The sequence below is a fragment of the Scleropages formosus genome, chromosome 6, assembly GCF_900964775.1.
Source record: "Scleropages formosus chromosome 6, fSclFor1.1, whole genome shotgun sequence".
NCBI classification, from domain to species: Eukaryota; Metazoa; Chordata; class Actinopteri; order Osteoglossiformes; family Osteoglossidae; genus Scleropages; species Scleropages formosus.
In genome coordinates, this window is record NC_041811.1 from 22,436,598 (window position 1) to 22,457,251 (window position 20,654).

A 20,654-nucleotide genomic window follows, 5' to 3' on the forward strand; every position below is an offset into this window, starting at 1 on the left:
CCACTGCAATTTACTGAAAATCTTAAAGGCAACAAACAATGCTGGAAAAAAAAAGAATGTTCCCAGGAGCAATATGCTTCCACTTAACATCTAATTGTCTGTTGATGTGTTAATTTTCCTTTACTGCATTAAGCATCAGACCACAGAGTTACAGATTCATACTGACTTTACAATATAATGCATAAACTAGATAATGGATAAGCAGAGTCAGAAAAAATAAATTAGAGTTTAAAGGTTGTCCCTGAAGGACTCACTAAATTTCTGATCTGAGAACTGCGAGCGGGATTATTACGCCCTGAAGGCACGGTTTGTGGCAACTTCAGTGCTGCTTTCATCCTTGGAATGAAAGCCAGTGAATGAATGCCAGAGTCGCGAGCCGTCATCTCAAAAGAGCAGGATAAAGCGGCTGTGCCTTAAATCGAACCGAGTCTCGGCAGTTCAGCCGAACTAAGTTTTGCACCGAACAGTGTGTTTCCTGCGATGGACCCTTGATCATTCTCTCCGTGTTTTGATGAGCAGTCTATGGATGAATTCCAAAGAAACTGAACGATAATTGAAAGATCACATGGCACTTTTTGACAACACAGGCCCCGGTTATGAAATACAGAACGTGACGTTACCATGGAGGACTTTAGCTTAATTACTTTTACTAACATGGCTTGCCCTCAGTGGGCTGTTGCACATTTTGACTTGTGAACCCTAAAATACGGAAGGAAACGCGTCCGACTGCCAAAGCTGAAGTCTACAGCTTTTTGAAACAATCCAAGGGGCTTCGGCACCGGAGGAGACAGGTTAGGGGAACGGTGAGCTCCGCAGCGGAGACGCAGGCAGGATGCACCACCCAACAGTTTATTGAGAAATCCAACCCAAAGAAAAGGCCAACATGGTGCACCTGTCACTCTCTGTATCAGTTATACCTAAAGCGTTGCGGCACTTCCTCAGATTTCCCTCTTTTGGAGGTTTGCGCAGTTTTTCTCTTTTTTTTACCTTCAATTAAAATATGTGTTTATGTAGCACTGAAACACACACTAGAAAAAATGCACCATAAATAATATTTCCAAAGCATTTTGCAGGTGTTGAGCACTACTTTAAGAAGCTCTTCCTCGAGTGTATTGTACCGAAAAGCACCACACGAAACCAGTCATTATTCCTCTGAAAGGTGAAAGGGGTCGGGGACGTCTTCTTCACAATATTGATCTCGCTTTCTTCAACCAAAGGTAAAAAGGGCTGAATCCAAAAAGCTAAACTAGCGCGATGGCTCCCCATTTTGCAAAAATATTTATACTGTATTTTTTTTCTAACGGATCATCGGGATGGATTACCAAAAGTGTCTGGTCCAACACACTGTCCAACTCGACAGATATAATAATTTCTCCATTCATCACTTCCGCCATTCAAATCTTTCTCTTCGATAAACAAATAAATCAAACCCGGGCCAACCAAAAACAAAATCAATAAGACCAACCAATATAACTGCATGACGGAATCTTTAAAAAAAAAAGCATACCAAGACTAAAACAATAAATACGTTTTTTGCAAAAAAATCTAATTAAAATGCAGAGTAACGCATAATTAGCATCTCTTACGATTATCGTACATGAAGAACACATGGCATCCGTTTTACCACAAGATAAAACGCCTCAGGGTGACAGCAACCCTCTTACAGTTTTTATATTGCGCGGTTCCGCCAATATAATGCTGTGATTTTGAGCCGTCTAATGCTAACGGTGAAATAGAAAAAAGAAAAAAAAAAAACTAACATTAAAACATCATACGCGGGAAGCACACTCCTCGCGCTAACCCCTCGCAGCAAGACGCTGACCAAGCAAATTTCCCCATTGTAGTAAAACAGGGCTCGGCACGAGCACTTCTTCTGATTGGCTCATTCGGTACGTCAGAGCCCGCCCTTTTACTGTCCGGCTCCGTTTCTCCGAATATCATTGGTTTACTTGTGTGTCAATCTCAGCGAAGTCAGCTGTCAGTATGTGCGGTTGGAGGTGCGGCGTGCCTCCCCGCAGTTCAAGATATTTAAATAAACTGCCCTTGGTGAAACCTGGGACGAGCGTACAGGCGTGTCAGCTTGCAGGGAGAACGGACTGCGAATAAAATTAGGCGGATAGTACTCATACCTAGGGCAACAGGTGCACGGTTTTGGATTTTCAGCATGTGTGCTTTTTTTTTTTTTTTTTTTTAAAAAAAAAAAAAAAAAGGTTGTCGTTTTTTAACTAACCGCACATCTGCATGAAAAATAACCTGTCAACCAGATTCGACCGTAAGCTAGGTCTTAAAGTGGTGTGTATTTATTTCTGGTACCACTACGGGTTCAGAAGAATTTGTGCCACTTGTCCTAAGGCACGCCGTTGTAATTATGTTTATTAATTTATGTTGAGGTGTAATTTCTCTACTGTCGTTTAGTGGCTATTTTTTGCCGTTTTTTTTCTACTTAAGGAAAGAAAGCAAACTGCAAACTGTCAGCCAGGCTGGCATGCTGCGCCAGCGTGCATTTCGTGTGGGCGGTGCAGAAAGTGCGATGTGACCCTTTTCACCGGAGCAGAGCGGTTATGGAGACGTACCTCGCCGTCATTTCTTTGGGAATACAATAATATCGCGTAATTGGCTCTTAATTGCTTCTTGATTGCCTCTTAACTGCCGATTACTGCTCATGGAACCGAGCGAAGACTTCGAGGACAAGCCCTCGTTTTTTCTGTCCCCCGGTCACCACCAGGGATGGTTAAGGGTGTCAGGTAAGTACCCGCTTATTTACACAACTTGTTGGGAAACGAGCTCTTGTCTAATTTCCTGGCTCGGGTCTCTTCACTTTTTTTTTTTTTGTTTTTGTTTTTGTTTTTCGTTTCTGTCAAAATGAGTAGTCAGAGCCAGGTTTGTCATTTGAACAACTGTAGGAAGAAGAAGAGTGACTAAGCGCTATTGATGGGAGGAGTGAAGAGCAGGGCACGATCATCATCATCATGATGTTGTTAGTTCATAAAAACTTACTGAGCGTAAAAATACACACTTTTCTTTGTATAAGTATAAATAATGAGATCCGAGCTTTTCCCCAGTGGCTTTGTATGCTTTACAGCGAGCGCTGAGTGATGTAGGCTACTGTTGTTCTCCGCTATACGTCGTTTCGCCGTTAGTTACTTACGTCGCTCCTTGTTTGCGAACATGTGACATGTCGGACGTCCCGCTATGAGATAGTTTTACCCCCCCGAGATGTCGATAGGCACTGGATTCAAAATATCAACACTAGTCACTAGGGAATATTTTAAGAGGAATCTGAAACTTACAAAAAAAGTTTAAAAAAAAAAAATTTTTCTAATGTGAGTTGACTTTGACTCAATCAATGCACAATGGTACTACCTATCCTACCATAAATAAATGGAGGGACATATGAATTGTGTCACTTTTACTGGTTGTATTTTAGTACTAAAAGTTACTTTGGGATTACAAATTGAGTTAGGAAGACTTCTGGTCCCAGTTGTGATTTGTAAAGTGAGAAGCCAGTAAATTTTATAAATGTAGAGGACAGTGCTATATATGTTAATATTCACTGCCCAATTTTACCTTTGAATATGAATAATAATAAGTAAAAACTATTTAAACCACACGATAGTAGAACCTCGTCCATCATCAATATCCACTTGTCCAATGTAGAGTTGCGGTGGTCTGGAGTCTTTCCTGAAAGCATGTTTGAGGGATTACAGTGCTATCACCAGGGTATTATAAATTGCCAGCATATACTCTGGATGAGACACATGTTCATTGCACAACAATCACACATACCCAGGACAGGTTAGTGTCAGCTTTGAGTCACTAACCCAGCTGAGACACTTGTCTTTAATTTGTGAGAGGAGATTCGTTCAAACACAGGAAGAACATGCATTGCCTGTACCACCTCGGCCAGATTTGAACCCAAATCTGTACCTACAGCCCATGAGCTGTGACTACCAGCTGTGGCACTATGTCATTTATACGGTCAGAGTGATTTATTATTCGACTGAGTCTCATTCTAACAAGTAAACTATTATTGTATGAATTACCTAACATTTTAGTGTTTGCATTGGAACCAGGAATACATCTAACTGTGTATATACTTCTACAGTATAGGAAAGGAAACCACAAATTCAGTAAAGTACTTTAAGAAAATAATGCACTGTCATCCCCTGTTATTTAGACCCCCAATATCTGGTTGTGCATGTATCCCATGCAAGGTTATTAATACCACTTATTGGTTATTGGTCTGGGTTGTTACTTATGCGGTCTGCTACATCCAGACTGATCTGTCCCGTGACATTCAGTGCAGTTCCACATACAGAGCCCTCGTATGAAAATTGAGTCAAGCAGCTGTGCGAAAGACTCTTCTTTAATTTTCTTATTATTCATTTATTCACTTGTGAGATATAGCCTTCATCTTCCTCAAGCCAGTCCATACACAGTTATAGCAATTTTACTTTATCAACTTGTAATATATTATATAGGTACTATATATCCTGGGCATTTGAAAGAAATTTCTCTGAATAGCCTTCTGTTACCCTTTAGATACAGAATGAGTACTCTGCAGGTCAGTCCTGACACCATCCACAGTAGCAGCAGCCATGGGGAGGCCAAGGAGAAAAAAATTGCAACTATAAAGTAAATTTTTCTACTTATAAATGAGAACGTAAAAGGTAATGAAATTAAAAAAAAAAAAAAAAAAAAAAGAATTGTTCTTACCTCTGTGTCAAAGGGGGATTTAAATTAGTCCTGAGATGTAGAACGGTAAGGATTTATACATACAGTAATTGATACGGTCTCTCCATTTCTGTTTTGTTTATATGTTCTTATTTTACACAGTCCATAGAGGGAAATTCTGTATCTATCATATGTATGTAGTTAATCTGAAACTAGTGCTGTCCAGTAGTTGTAGGTCTTGGACAGGTGGCCCATAGGAAAGTAATCTGTATCTGATAAAACAACATGTGTTTGCTAACTGGTTATTGTCCGTTCATTCATTATGAGAAACTGCTTTTCTAAGTTATTTTAGTGGTGGTCCAGAAGCATATGGTGCAAGGTAGAGTATACCCTGGGTGGGATGCTATTCTGCTGTAGAGCAATCACACATATTTACTCACTTACACACATGCAGTTTAGACTCACCAATCCTTTTGAAACATGTCTTTGGACCAGAAGAGACCCAGACAAACATGGGGACAACATGCAAACTCTACACAGACAGTTTCATCGTATAAGCATGCACCAGTTGAGTGAAATTTTATTTAGTTTTGGGGAAACCTGGGAATGGCAATAGGACAGTTCAAGTGAAACCAGGGTCTTCTTTTGACTAGTATTAGTAAAATGCAGCTTTGTTTAATGTGTTTCAAGTTGCACTCTAAATATCATAATTTTAAGTGTGGAATTCTCTATACCTTTGTTAAAAGTATTAACATGGTGTCATAACCATTCAGTTAGCACTCCATTGTGTGAGAGTTGTATATACCCCTTCTTAACTACTGCTTAGGTTGCTCATTTAAGTGGGGGATAGAGAAATGACAGCTTTAAGAGGATTATACAGACACTGCTATCCACACTTTTGCGATGAATGCAAGAACAATAATAACAGATGCAGAGTTTACTCTGAGCTTTTAAAAGCTTTTTTTTCCATGTAGATGTCTGCAATGAAATTTCTAGAATGTTTTCTTAATCTTGATGATGAAAGGAGTCTTCTGTATTTTCCATTGGGATGGAGATAAGTTGTGAGGCTGATGTGATTTTGTTTTAATTTTTAAGCTGTGGCAAGCTTCACTTGGGTAATCATAATAATTTACTTTCCCTTACAATTCGGTTTTTTATTTGCACTCATCCTGTGATTCCTTTCAGCGAAGTGTGACTTGTGGAATAATGGGTGCAGCGTTGCTTTATCATTTTGTCGAAAATAGGGTGCGACTGTGGTTTTGTGGTCCAAGCTACGAGGTCCAGTGACGGTGAGTTCTGCAGCAGTGCAACTTAATCGGAATTGTGTTTGCTGGGAGAAGAGTGCAGCGCAGTCTGGGTGTCTCTGCTGACCCTTGCACAAACCACTTCTAGCGGCCAACAGCAGGGGACGAGTCACTCGAGTCACTCAAGTCACGCAAGTGGGCACACGCTCTCTTGCGTGGAGCGGCGTGACCTTTAGTGTGTAAAGAAAGTAATCAGCTTAGTGGGGAATGTGCTGCAGCGGAGCACACCTTGTCATCAAAGGTGTGGGGGTGTTGTGTACAGCCGACGTTGAAGTGGAAAGTCCAAATTCAAAACTTTGTTGTCCATCTGAGTTATATAAAGTGGAAAGTGGTGTTTTGGCATAGCCCGTGCACAGTGAATGCAAATAAGTAAAAGTTTTAACATTGAGACGGAATGGAGAATGAAGCGTATGTTGAAAATAAATTGTGAACGTAGCAAAGCCTTTGTTTCTTATTTTGAAAGTAAGGTCAACTTGAGCTTAATCGAAAGGCACATTCTGTTTGAAGTGTTTCCTGTGGAGTGGATGAAGGATTTCTTGTATGCGTTCTTCTTTGCCAGAAGGCTTTAGAATTGGGGTGAAAATCTTGGGGGGGGGGAGAGTTCTCAATGAGTAGACATAAATATTCACCATTTCTGGTCTCGTACTACTGAGTAGAAACAAACTGCCTTTAAAAACGGTGGGAAAACATGTTATTTCAGATACTATTGCTTAGGAATTCCCAGCAGACAAATAACAAGCTCAGAGGAATGAATGTGAGCAATGAAAATGCTTGTACAGGGTACATTTTAATGAATGTGAGCCTCCGGAGACTGCACCTGTGATAAAGTATATCTGAACCACACGGCACTGAGCTCCTTTATACATAACTAATTTTCTGCTTGGGATGTCACCAAGGCATTTCTTTCATGTTGCATTGCATAGTGGCACATATTGTACAGGTTGCTCATTCCTGTTCTAATACTGCAGTATTACTGGGTTATTCTGGGTCTTTCTTTGCTGAATCTATATTCTATATTTTGCCTTTAACCATGAAAGCATCTGAATAAATAAAATTTTGTTTTTGTTCTCCAAAGTGACTTACAGCATTAAATTTATGCATGAAGCTGCTTACCCAGCTGAGTTACATTAAATGCAGCAATTTGGGGAAAGTACCTTGCTCAAGGGTACTGCAGCACAGATTCAAACCTGAGTTCTTTGATTGCAAGGTGATGGCAGTAACACTACACTGCCTGCTGCCAAAAATTTGTAATGATGGCCACTTTATCCTTGTCAAGGGCAGTGCTAGCATTCTCTCCATTTAGACAACACATGAAATGTTGACAAAGAATGAAATGTGTAGACCAAAAATGAAATGTTGGTATAAAAATGCACAAAGTTGTTCTCAATACAGATTTGTGTTGGCTGTTCACATTTCTTGATATAGTGGACGCTTGTCTCTAAAGCAACATATAACTTGGAGTAAAGAAAAGAGGAATTTCTCAGCAGGCAAAGAGCTTTAGAGGCAGGTACAGCAATTGTAAAAGTGCAGTCTGTTTGTCCAGTACTACTGTTTTTGCCTGCAGTTATTACACAACTAGTTGCATATAGAATTGACTCAAACAGAAAATACAGAAGTAATTGTGACAGATGGTGTGATGCAAATTTAGGGAACTATTAGTTGATCAATAGAGAGGTGGGTCTGAAGGAGAAGCATTTTGAGACCCTTCTTGAATGTCGATTCTACAGTTCTGAGATTATTCCAACATATTGGTGTCAAATCTGAGAATACCCAGAATTTCCACTTTGATTTTGCAGTTGATATTCATTTATTCTGTTTGTCTGAAGTCTTCAGAAATTTACTTCAGGTAAATACTGGATACTCTGTTTTGCTACTGAAATATCTGCCTCCCCTTACAGATTTATAGCCCACCTTTATAGAGGAGGTCAGTTTCAGATTCACCCATATTAGTATGCATGACTGTGTAGATATTGAGTGATAATGTCAACCACAGCCCAATTTTTTCTTTCCGTTCTGCAGTTCAGTAGAGGTTATCTGGAATGAATTAGCCTCATATAAACTTGCCATTACTGATATGCCACTGAACCCCTTTAATGTGTTCTTAAGGGTATGACCATTTAAATTGAATTTCTGGGAGTTTCTGTGTGAGCCTGGGTTGTGAATATATGGGTCAATGTGTTTTGTCAGCAGGTAGCGTAGTGATTGATAGAAGAGGATTGAATCACCAAACTTGCTATAGTAGCCATGAACAAGGATCTTACATATTTGCTGATCGCTTCGGTAAAACATGCTGTAACGACCTGCGTTACCATGAGTTTGGGCAGGAGAATGTGTTTATTGCTAGCCAAATAGTTGAATTATGCGTAAAATGGAATTGTGTTTAACAATTGTGGGAATTTACAGGGAATATAAAGGGGTGACTGTGTATACCAGTGGGAAAGAGAAAAAGCCAGAGGGGCACTAAGCAGGCTGGCTTGAGGTGCAGGTCCTTGAGGAAGAGGGGTCCTTGACCCAAGAGCATTATTTCCCTTATGTGCCAGCATTCTAATAAATGTTTATAATGAACGCTGTCTGCGCATCCTTCTTCGCCCCATCTGAACCCAACGCGCTATGTTGGTGTTAGAAGTGGGATGGGGCAGGACGATGAGAAGCTGGATTCAGGAGCTATGGAACACCGAAGACAGAGAAGGGGGAATGAAGAAAGAAGTCAGCAGGATGACAGAAGTGCGACCAGCGAAAGAAGAGCCTGTGGCGGGAGTCAAGGCAGAGGAGCTGTTGCAGAGCACAGGTGTCCAGGGGGACCCCGTGAAAGTGCACGCTTTGGCAAAAATGGTGGAGAAGAGCTGCGAGGTACCGCTGAAGACGGGCAAGCAGGTTGAGTGGGGTCTCCCTGCATCCGGGGTAGAAGCAGCTATAGGAGGCAGCGAACCGCCACCGAATGTGGGTGTTTGGGGAAAGTCCCCCTGCACCCATGGAGAGCAGCGCTTTCCTGAAGAGGTCGGACGACATGCTGAAGGCGTGGAACAGCGTACCTCATCTATGGACAGGCAGGGATTCATAGCCGAGGTGAGTGAAACCTCAAACACGAATTCGCTCGCATTTGAAGATTTCACCCCTTTCATGAAGAAAGCACCGAGCCTGCCTGAATCCCCGACTAGCTTTCTCAGGTCCTGCGAAAGTCTGTCAGCTGCGGGGAGCAAAAGGCAGTCGATGAAAACCATGTTGGTGCCACCAGGCTTGGCTACGTGTGTGAAACAGCTGTGCTGGGACCAAGGCCGGGTGGACAAGGGATGAGGATGGCTGCCTTGGACCCCGGGCACGCCACCATGGTGGGCTGTTTCAACTCTCCCTGCCCCAGCAACCAGCACTGAGCATCCGGGACCTGCACTCGTGACCGGAGACACGTTTGAGACAGCGCCAGATAGTGGGACATTTCTGGGGCAGGTAGCGGGGACGTTGCATTGCGCCCCATCAAAAAAAAAAAAAAGTAGCAACCTCTGCTACCGTGAGTTTGGGCAGGAAAATGTGTTTATTGTAAATCATTGAATTATGGGTAGAATAGAATTGTGTTTAACCGTTGTGGGGATTTATGCGGAATATAAGGGGGTGACTGTTTGTTTGCCAGTGGGAAAATGAAAAAGCCTGAGGGGTGCTAAGCAGGCTGGCTTGAGGTGTAAGTTCTTGAGGAAAAGGGGTCCTTGGACTGAGAGCACCATTTCCCTTGTGTGCCGATATTCCAATAAATGTTCGTAATGAATGTGTTCATACGTCCTTCTTCCCCCCTCGTCTGAACCCAGTGTGCTACAAAACCCTTCTGTGGGTAAACTGGTAAATCATTGTAACCTTCTTAGTATATGAAAACCTTACATGTATATATCCTTGAACAAAGGACCTGGCTAAATGAATAAATGTTAGGTTCAAACAACTATTGATGGATAAATGTGCTCATATCTATATGTTATTAGTTATTTAGCAGAGGCTTTTGTCCAATTAGTCCAATTAATATTTAAGTATAAGTACATATATAATGGGAAAATCCCATTTAAAAAGCATGCTTTCAACATTTTGAATGTTATGAAGTAGGAAAGATATGTTTCAAGTTCAGTGCGTGTATCATTATGAACCAAACTCCACTGCAGAGAAACACTCAAGTAAAAAAGAGAATGTTTGTCACACATTGATAAATTTTACTGCTCTAAGATTATGAACTTTGAGTCTAGTTCAGGCAGACTAATGACGCACTGTAGTTCAGAAAACTATGTTATGGGTCCATGGACACACAAAGAAACTACAGGTGATCACCGACTTACGATGGGGTTGTGTTCTGTGAAACCCATCGTAAATTGAAAATATCATAAGTCGAGACTGCATTTAATACACCTAACCTACCAAGCATCATAGCGTAGCATATGTGCGATGACCATTACAGTCTTGCGGCCTTCATTCTGTGCAATTATCTTGAGTTTCTCCTCATCTACTGAATGTCTATCACCAGCTCACCATCGTAAAGTCAAAAAATCGTGAGTCAAACCATCGTAAGTCAAGGAGCATCTATAATTAAAAACCTAATTAACTAATTAAAAAGTATACATCCTAGCAGTGCTGCTAACTAGCAACATATGTCTACTACACAATTTAAATATGCAGGGGAGGAGGTGAGAGGCATCAGTTTTACTACCTGGCAACAATGTAATTCTTTTAGACAGAACACATTACATTCACCTGGTGAATTCCAGTGTAATCCTGAGATTGCTGCCTTCATTATCTGTGGAGAAAGGCTTGGCCTTATGTATGTACATAAGGTTTGCATTTGCATCAGCCACAACATTAAAACCACTGACAGGTAAAGTGAATAACATTGATTACCTCATTACAATGGCACCTGTCAAGAGATGAGACATATTAGGCAGCAAGGAACAGTCAGTTCCTGAATTTAATGTGTTGGAAGCAGGAAAAATGGGCAAGAATTAGGATCTGAGCAACTTTGACAAGGGCCAAATTGTGATGGCTAGATGACTGGGTCAGCTTATCTCCAAAACGGCAGGTCTTATAGGGTGTTCCCGGTATGCAGTGGTTAGTACCTACCAAAAGTGGTCCAGGGAAGGACAGCCGGTGAGCCGGTGACAGGTTCATGGCTGCCCAAGGCTAATTGATGCGCGTGGGGAGTAAAGGCTAGCCTGTCTGATCCGATGCCACAGAAGAGCTACTGTAGCACAAATAACTGAAAACCTTAATGCTGGCCATGATAAAAAGGTGTTAGAACACAAAGCGCAGCATATGGGGCTGTGTATCCGCAGACCGGTCAGAGTGCCCATACTGACTCCTGTTCACCACCAAAAGTGCTTACAATGGGCACGTGAGCATCAGAACTGGCCCATGGAGCAATGGAAGGAGGTGGCCTCGTTTTGATGAATCACGTTTTCTCTTAGACCATGTGGACAGCCGGGTGCGTGTGTGTCATTTACCTCGGGAAGAGATGGCAGCAGGATGCACTATGGGAAGAAGGCATGCCGGTGGATGCAGTATGATTCTCTGGTCAGTGTTCTTCTGGGAAACCTTGGGTCTTGGCATTCATGTGGATGTTACTTTGACATGTACCACCTACCTAAAGATTGTTGCAGACCACGTACACTCCTTCATGGCAATGATATTCCCTGATGACAGTGACCTCTTTCAGCAGGATAATGCGCCCTGCCACACTGTAAAAATTGTTAAAAAGTTCAAGGTGTTTACCTGGCTTCCAAATTCCCCAGATCTCAATCCGAAGGAGCATCTGTGGGATGTGCTGGAAAAACAAGTCCGATCCATGGAGGCCCCACCTTGAAACTTACAGGACGTAAAGGATCTGCTGCTAACGTCTTCATGCCAGATACCGCAGGACACCTATAGAGGTCTTGTAGAGTCCATGCCTCAAAGAGTCAGAGCTGTTTTGGCACGAGGGGGACCTACACGCTATTAGGCAGGTGATTTTAATGTTTTGACTGATCACTGTATTTGGTTACATTTACTGATATTTAGAAGATTTTTTTTTTAAAAAAAAAAGTATTTTGAATGTTTTTCATAACTTTTATAAATTAACTTGAATGTATAAATAACTCAAATGCATTCCTGTTAAGATGTAGCATACTGTAGTGGTTTTAATAAATCTTTGAAAGATGGGTTCCCTCATCGACTTTCGCTCTGCGTGAAATGGCCACAGGCTGGCAGGAGTGTGAATCACACCCATTTCATGCAGGTGTTTACACTATAAAATTGTGTTTTTTTTTTTTTTTTTTAAAAAAAGAAAAAAAAAGCCATACAGGGTACAAGCAACCATTCCGAACAAACAATTGCTTGGGAATCTCAAAAGGTTTCAGAGGTGACTGTTGTAATACATAATGCAGCAGTGATTATGTGAATACTATTCATTTATTCTGATTTGTAGGCAGTAGTTCTTCCTCAGTGATGTGCGCCTTTTCAGAAGCAATATGTGCTCAGTGATGGATATAGACAAGTGTACAGACACATATGCATGTATAAATGCATTTACACACTCGCTCAGCTCAATCTCAGCATAGTGGACTTAACCTGAGACTTGAGGTTTCTGCATTGGAAGAATACTATGCAACATAGGTGTGACAAAAATTAAGGCTTTTGCAGTGCTTTAGCTGGCAGAAAATATGAAGTTTGTATGAAAATATTAAAACATACTGCTTAGAATTCATGTGTGTGTGTATGTTTCATGGGACAATATGAAAACAAACTTCTGTAATGTGAATTCGGTGATATTGCTCTGAATTGTCTGAAAGTCTTTCTTGTGATACAATGAATGCAAAACGATGTACCAAACATAAAAAAATCCATTAGATTTTCATTTCTCCTTAGTTTTTCCACTGTACAAGTTGTTATTAATTAAGGTGTCATGCTTTCTCAGTATCATGTAGCTTGTAAATATTTCAGTAAAACTTCAGGTATTGAAAGTGAATGGAATGAAAGTGAACAACTTATCTTGTTATAAAATCTTTACTGCTTGCACTGATAACTAGGAGGTGAACAATATTATCATGAAAGGAATTCCTTTAGACTGAAAGGAGAATCTCTGACAATGAACCACGTGGTACCAAAATATTCTTTGTCGTGTTCCAAAAAAACCTCGAAACTGATGCATTACATTGGTGGCAACCATTCCTTCTCGAGTCTTGCTTTAATAAAACAAAATTGAAAATGCTTAACAAAAAGATCAAATACCTACTTAATTGATATGAGCTTTTGAGAGTTGTTCAGCTGAATTTCATCAGGCTGTCTTGGAGAATATTGTTGTGACTTGCCATGCAGTTTGATTGGTGTGTTGAAATTAGGTATTTGATAAGTCCCGGTACAGGGTGGTATGCTGGCTCAGAGGGTATTGCTTATATATAAATCTCTTTGGCTGTGGGTTTGGACATGGGTTCAAACCAAACTGATCTGTGTGGAATTTACATGTTTTCACCATGGTCGTGTCACTTTTCTCCTACAGTCCAAAGACGTGTTTCAGGTGAATTCGGGTATGTAAATTACCCTTAGTGTATGTATGTGTGAACAAATGAGTATGCAAGTATTTGTCCTGTGATTGGATAATGTATTCTGCCTCATGCCCTGTGCATCAAGTAGGCTGCAGACCCATGTGACACTGGACATGTGGTTATGGGTAATGGATGGATGTACCAGTATGATTAGCAGGAGACACATAGGAGCTGTTTTTCGTGCTTATCATAATCATATCTAATCTGCAGTGCTGTCTCCTGATTCGTGTGGTAGCCTCAATAAGGGTTTTTTACAAAAAACATTCATGTCTCCCTTGTGGTGACAAAGGTGAGGAAGATGCATGTGGATTCACTTAAGAAGCAGGGAGTCAAGTTGACTGACATGGACTGAATATCCTGAGAAAGGTCAAAAAGTTACTTGAAAGAGCATCTTTGCAAGCCATCTTGGCATCCCTTAAGATTTTATAGCATTTTTAAGTAGCCTACTGTTCTTGTAAATACCCTGAGGCAAAGCATCTTGGTGTCAAAATAACTGTTGATAAAACAAAAGCTCTCAAACGGAACTCATAACATATACAGTACTGTTCATGAATGTTGGTACATGATTCTGCATGTGTATGGGTGCTCCCTCCAACATGCTGCCTCGTAGCACTTCACAGAGAATAAGAAAATCATAAATTGTATAGGGTGCATCCCCGAGAATATCTTGAAATGATGTTTAGTAGTGATTAATCTTGTCATCTTGAGAATGAAGACCTGCTTGAATGAACAAGAATTTATTACCAGTGCTGTGTGAGAATGAGGTGTGAAGAACTGGAAGACATGTCTCTGCACTCATTCTAGCTAAGCACCAGTGTCTCCTTAGTCACTGGTGTGAGACTGTTTCAGGACGGACAGTGAAAACAAAGGCATTTATAGTGTTTGTTTCCTTGACAGGATAAAGGTCAGTGTGCATTTGGAAATGATATGGAAAATGATCCCAAACAGTTCGATAGTGATGATTCTGTAATGCTGAGGTTGTGACTCAGATTTAGAGGGCAACTGGAATCCACTTTCGTTGAAATGCTGCACAGGTGCACTGTGCCCTTGCTGACTTCCCATGGTTTATTAGTCCAGGTGCACTTTTTTTTTTGGACAAACCTGCACGGAACACAGCCCAATGCTTAGTGTGTTCACTTTTACACCATCTGCAGGGTTTCAGTAAAGTACACAGACACCCTACCGCACCCCCTTTCATAAAGTAATTTTGCACAATCGTAACTGCAATTTTAAAATGCATATTTTTTTGTTGTTTTTATAATTTTTATTATATTTTGGTTTGATAATTTAGTCAGATTTTGTCTTGTTCTCATTATGATTTACATATCTTCACATATTGTGGAACTGTGCAGATAGGCAGTTGCATTAAGTCAAGGTCTCATATGACTTATGCCATGTCTTTTTTGGCTTCTTGAAACTCTCACTTAGGTGATAGACAATGCTGTGTATGAAGATATGATGGTAAACTGTTTTTTCAAGTTTTTATTGGGAAATGAGGTGTAGTCTTCTGTTGCTTGTAATATAAATTGCTAATTTGGTATATAAATTGGTTTGTATAGATAAATTGGTTTGAACTCAAACTAGAAATGGCTTGTTTTTGTTTTAAAATGTTTAGCATGTATTCTTTGAGTTAGCTAGGTTAGAATGGTTTTCACAAGGAACTGTAGAGCGCAGCTGGGTGTGGGACTCCACAGTATTGGTTCATCGAGTAAGTGCTGACGTTACGGTTTTCGCCATGCCAATTTGTTTTGTTTGTCTCATCAGCCTGACAAAAGGCTTACAAATAGATTTTGTTCCCCGCCCAGACTGCTAACTCAGGGAATAGCCCTCACAGGGCTTACTGAGCCATTGGGACAAAGCTGATTATTTTCATTATAGAGGAGCATAATGTCAGTTCCACAAGTACACATGTATTAAAATGTGATTTTGAATAGCTTCTGGGTTTGTCATGAGGGATCAGTACTGATCAACCCCACACTCATAACAATACTAAAGTTGCTGACAACATAAACTAGGATGTTTTTTTTTTTAAAAAATGTAAACACACACACACACACACACACACACACACACACACACACACACACACACACTTTCAGAATCACTCGTCCCATACAGGGTCGCAGGGAACCAGAGCCTACCCGGTAACACAGGGCGTAAGGCCAGAGGGGGAGGGAACACACCCAGGACGGGACACCAGTCCATCGCAAGGCACCCCAAGCAGGACTCGAACCCCAGACCCACTGGAGAGCAGGACCTGGTCCAACCCACTGCGCCACCGCGCCCCCCTAATAGTTAAGCATTGAACCTAAATATTAAAAAGTAGTTATTTTAGTTATATACTTTGACTAGCCCTGGTGTACCATTTAATCATTTAGTGGTATAAGTTTCTAACTTGAAGTCTGCCAGGACTGCAGATCAGGTGTAGTAGTGTTAAGCCAGGTCTTTTACTTGAATTTGTTCCTCTAAAGCAACCAGTTGTTAAAATGCACAGAATTACTGGGCTTGTATAAAACAGTTGTTTATGTAAAAAACTGTGTATTGCAGCCTTGCCTTAATGTTTCTTAAATTTCATTTACTAGTTACTGGATGAATTTGCATATTTGCCATATGCAGCAATAAGAATGGTTATTTTCGACATGGAAAGTGTACGCAAGAAGAAAAACAATGTTTTAGCTAATTAACAGAAAAAAACCCCAAATTCTTCTGAACACTATACATTTTTTCTTGGTGGCAGACCATGGAACAACCTTTAAAAGGAAAAATGAAAAATACTTTAAAAAAAATTTCATCATTGTGTATAGTGTTTGGGTGGTGCGAGAGAACATAGCTATGATCCCCACTGTGTGTGGAGTTTGCTTGTTTTCCTATATCTGCGTGGATTTCTTCTGGCTGCTCCAAAGAAATGCTGTAGAGGTGAATTTGCAACTTTTTGCCCATATTGTATGAATGGGTGACTGTGTGCATATGTGGCTACCCTACGATGGGCTGGTGTCTGGTTCACCGTGGCTATCTCAGGAAAACGGTTATTGAGAATGGATGGATTGAATGATTGTATGGTGGAGTACATTTGTTTAACCTGTTCTTGTTTTATTTGATGACAGTGGTGTAACTGTTTAGATATATTGTTGTAATGATGAATAATGTTTTTAAAATGCTTTTTGTCTTTTAATATCCTGTTCCATGAAGGACTGATGATCAGGATTGCTTAAGTTGCATGAGGGTAATGTGATGAGAAAAGTAGAAACAAGGATTTAAGATAATCTTCTCTGAGTTTTGGGATGGAAATATAGATACATTCACCATTGGGATTCTTCTGAGGTGAAAAACTAGAAATTTTTTTTTAAAAAAAGAAAAGGTAAAATTGTCATATTTTTATAAACATTTATGCATTGAGCAGATGCTTTTCTCCAAAGTGATGTACTTCTCTGAGAGCAATAGAAATGTGTGTTATTACATCAATGGAAGGAGAGACTTGAATGCAGACGTGATTTTTGAGTACAGCCAATTTGTCTGCATGAACCAGTATACATTACATAAGTTACCGCCTAAAGGCTTTTCCGTTTTTTTTAGGTTCAAATTGTGTACCTTCAAGAATTCCTCTGTACAGGATTCTAAGAAAGCACAAATTTGTGTAGTCTACCTCCTCCTCTTCTTCCAGTATAGAGCATGAACCACAGTCTTTATTTGTTGGACAAGTGGTTATCAATGATGAAGGGATAGATTAATGCATTGATTCAAAATATTAATGTCAAACTATGTCCACAAGCCACGCATGGTGCATTTCAAGGAAAAAAGGTAATTCAGATAATTCAGTAATACAAAAAAAAACAAATCTGGTTTACTCTCTTAAGACAGAAGTCTGCACACAAATGTAAATGTAAAATGTGCATCCATGTGACAGCTCATCTTGTCTGTCCTTGGTTTAAATCATTCATGCAATTATGCAGGTTTACAGTAATTCCAGCCCAACAAGATTTGTTTTCCTCTCGCCTTCATGATGGATTAGTGATAACCGTGTTTGCAGAGAGGGGCTTTTAATCAGAGAGTATTTGGGAGCTGTCAGCTGTTGCTTTCTCTCATTCCGGCTGCCTCATGCCCTCCTTCCATCTCTCAGTCTCTCTCCGTCTTCCTCTTTGTCCCTCCGTGACATTGGCTTCTAATGTGAGATTGTAGTATAGGAACACTGCTAATCTAATTTTTACATGTAGGAAGCAGAAGGAGATTCCGATGAAGATTTTATTGAGTAAAGCCATTATGATGCGATGGCATCGAGCTAGAGGTGGTGCTGAGCATGTATATTAGATATATTTAAAAATGGCTGAGAAAAGATTTTTATGTTACCTTTTTAAAGAAACTGCAGGGTCTTTCTCATATTCCTTCTGAATCTTGAGATTTAACTCTGTTTCACACATATAGTCCCTGCACATTAGTGTGTAGGATTGAGTACTCTCATTCATTCAAAGTCATGTCTGCATCAAGAGACTGTCAAATAGATATTCCAGACCAGTAGAAAAAGCACTGTAATGGCTACTTTGCAGGTGTTTTGTAATCTTCCTTTATTCACAGGACTGTAATAGCTGCAGTATCTCTTGATTGCTGTTGTGTAATTTTTGAAAATCAAATAAAAGAAAACCAAGTTTTGAGGAAGGAAGATCGAAGGAGACCTTTCTCTCTTTCTCTCCCTTATTTTTCATCCCATCTTTTGTGTAACCCCCCCCCCCCCCCCCCCCCCCCGAAGCTTTTGAAATGGGTTCTGCATCACTGTTAGGGCTAAAATTCCTTAAATCCTGTTGAAAAATAAGCCCTCCTGCAAGGTTTGTGCTACAGTCTATTTTTCTTGTTCTATTTGCTCTAAGGAGTACACTGTGCGTCTCAGTGCTTGTGCTGCTCTGAATGTGTGCCTATAGGTTTTATAATTCAAGCTATACACTATAATTTTGATACCACCCAGGTAGCAACAGGTAGTTTTAGGTGCTGTTTAGTTTTGGAAAGAAAATGTACCAAACAGTGCATAGTACCAAACAGAATGGCCTGTGTGGTCAACACTGCCCTGTATGCTATTATGTAATGCCTTGAAGTACTGTATCATTGCCATAATCCTGAAAACATGTAATATTGTTGATGATAGTTCAACAGCTATTGGAATCCATATAAGATGTGTCATGCCCTGTAATGAAATAATGTGAATGCTATTCATCGATAAAATATTTTAACAGGTTTAATTGTTTTTACAGCAGTCAGATGGAGTTAAGAGATGGTTATGGTGCTGTTATTAAAGTTCAAGACCAGTGTCTTCAAATAAAAGAAATACTGGTTTCCCCCAAGCTTAAATTTGTATACAGGCAATCCCCGGGTTACGAACGTCCGACTTAGGTACGATCCATAGTTATGAACCACCCCCTTACTGACCGAAGGTAAATTTTTTGTCACCCTTAAGTAACAATCAAATAAAAGCTCCATCATTAAGCCTATTATATTCAAAATTTGAGTTACATGCAATGGTTCATAATAACAAACAGGCACTACTTTGCGACACTCATTAAAACATTAGCCTGAGGTAGGATAGGTTTTGTTATGTTCAGTCGGGCCACGTTGCTGTTAAGTGTCTCGTGTGTTACTGTATTTGGCTTTAATTTTTTTGTTTTTACCCTCCTGACCATGGCACCAAATCGTAAATGAGATGCAAGTGATGGTGATGCATCAAAGTAAAGGAAAACGGTCACGATTGAAATTAAAGGGGAAATTATCAAGCGAACGGAAAAAGGTGAAATGCCAACGAACACTGGAAAAGCAAGCATTAAAGTTTCTTTAATGTTTTGCACACGCGCCCATGCACACACACATACTCTCTCTCTGTCTCTCTCAATTATAAATACTGTAGTTGTCACAACCATGCCCCACACCTCAACCAGCAGCTTCAATCGGAGCACTCGGCTATAAAAGACACTTCTCAGTTGCGGTACCTCACTCGCTTCTGCGTTCTCAAACCTACCCCGCTTTGCTGTTCCAAGTCCTTTCCTCATTGTTCCCCGGTCCTGTTCCACGTCTCTTTGATAACGACCGCACACCTTGTCCCTCGACCATGGGTTCAGATCCTTGCATCTATTTAGTTCACCGATTGACTGACCGTCCCCAGCCATAAAAACACGTCTAGTCCTTTGATTTGGAATAAACGATCCTGCATTTGGGTCCAGTCTTCTCCGTGTCCTCTGTTCATCGTGACAGTAGCAACATTTATTATCATCTTTTTCTATGTTTATCTCTCTTATAAATGCTGTAGTTACATTTATTATTATCATTATTTTCATTATTATTATTATTATGTTATTACACTCTATTATTATTATTAGTAGTAGTAGTAGTAGTATTATTATTGTTTTTATTACTGTATTGTTTTTTTTTTTTAATTGTTTTAGTGGTTCCGGAAGTGTTTCTTTAATGTTTTTTATGCATAGAAAGGTTCACGATATACTATATACTAAGACAAACATTTGACTGACTGACGTTAGATACCCACCATACCTAACTGTTCTGACTTATGTCAAAATTCGATTTAAAGAGAGACTGAGGGCACGGAACTCATTCGTAATCCGGGGACTACAGCAACTCTGATGTTATTAAATGAACAGTTTTAATTTACAATGTTTAAGTGTAATAAAAATACATAGCAGTATCAAATATGTGAACATTTCTGGTAAATTATAGCAAACCTTAAAGCTGTACTATATATATATATATGTGTGTGTGTATATATAGTACCTAGCTGCATGTATAGCTGTGCTCAATCGAATGGCTATTGAGGCTATTGAGGAATGTTACTAATAGTGCTGCAAGATAATTGCAAAAGAATGATCATACAGTATATTCATTTGGTTCTGTTTTATTTCCTCAGATTTTTTTTTCATATCAGGATACAGGATTAATTCACAAAAATCTTTACCCTGTTCAGACAGGAATATTTTGTGTAAAATTATAATTTTTCAGCAAGCTAATTTTAATAATTAAGAAAAAGTTAATTTTATTGGAGGGGGGGGCGCGGTGGCGCAGTGGGTTGGACCGGGTCCTGCTCTCTGCTGGGTCTGGGGTTCGAGTCCCGCTTGGGGTGCCTTGCAATGGACTGGCGTCCCGTCCT

At 40.1% G+C, this 20,654-nt stretch overlaps 1 protein-coding gene and 1 non-coding gene across 2 annotated transcripts in view; one reads left to right on the forward strand and one right to left on the reverse strand.

Moving 5' to 3' along the window:
• Window positions 1-2,604: 2,604 nt before the first annotated feature.
• The window catches only part of dab2ipb (DAB2 interacting protein b), a 238,349-nt gene continuing 220,299 nt past the window's right edge, over window positions 2,605-20,654 (forward strand). Inside the window, exon 1 of the mRNA XM_029252910.1 lies at window positions 2,605-2,744. Within this exon, the coding sequence (XP_029108743.1) occupies window positions 2,663-2,744 (82 nt within the window). The 5' untranslated portion in view covers window positions 2,605-2,662. The remainder of the gene's footprint in view (window positions 2,745-20,654) is intronic.
• Window positions 7,218-7,288, reverse strand: LOC114910800 (U6atac minor spliceosomal RNA). The gene has a single exon (XR_003797805.1). It is a non-coding gene; the product is annotated as a U6atac minor spliceosomal RNA (small nuclear RNA).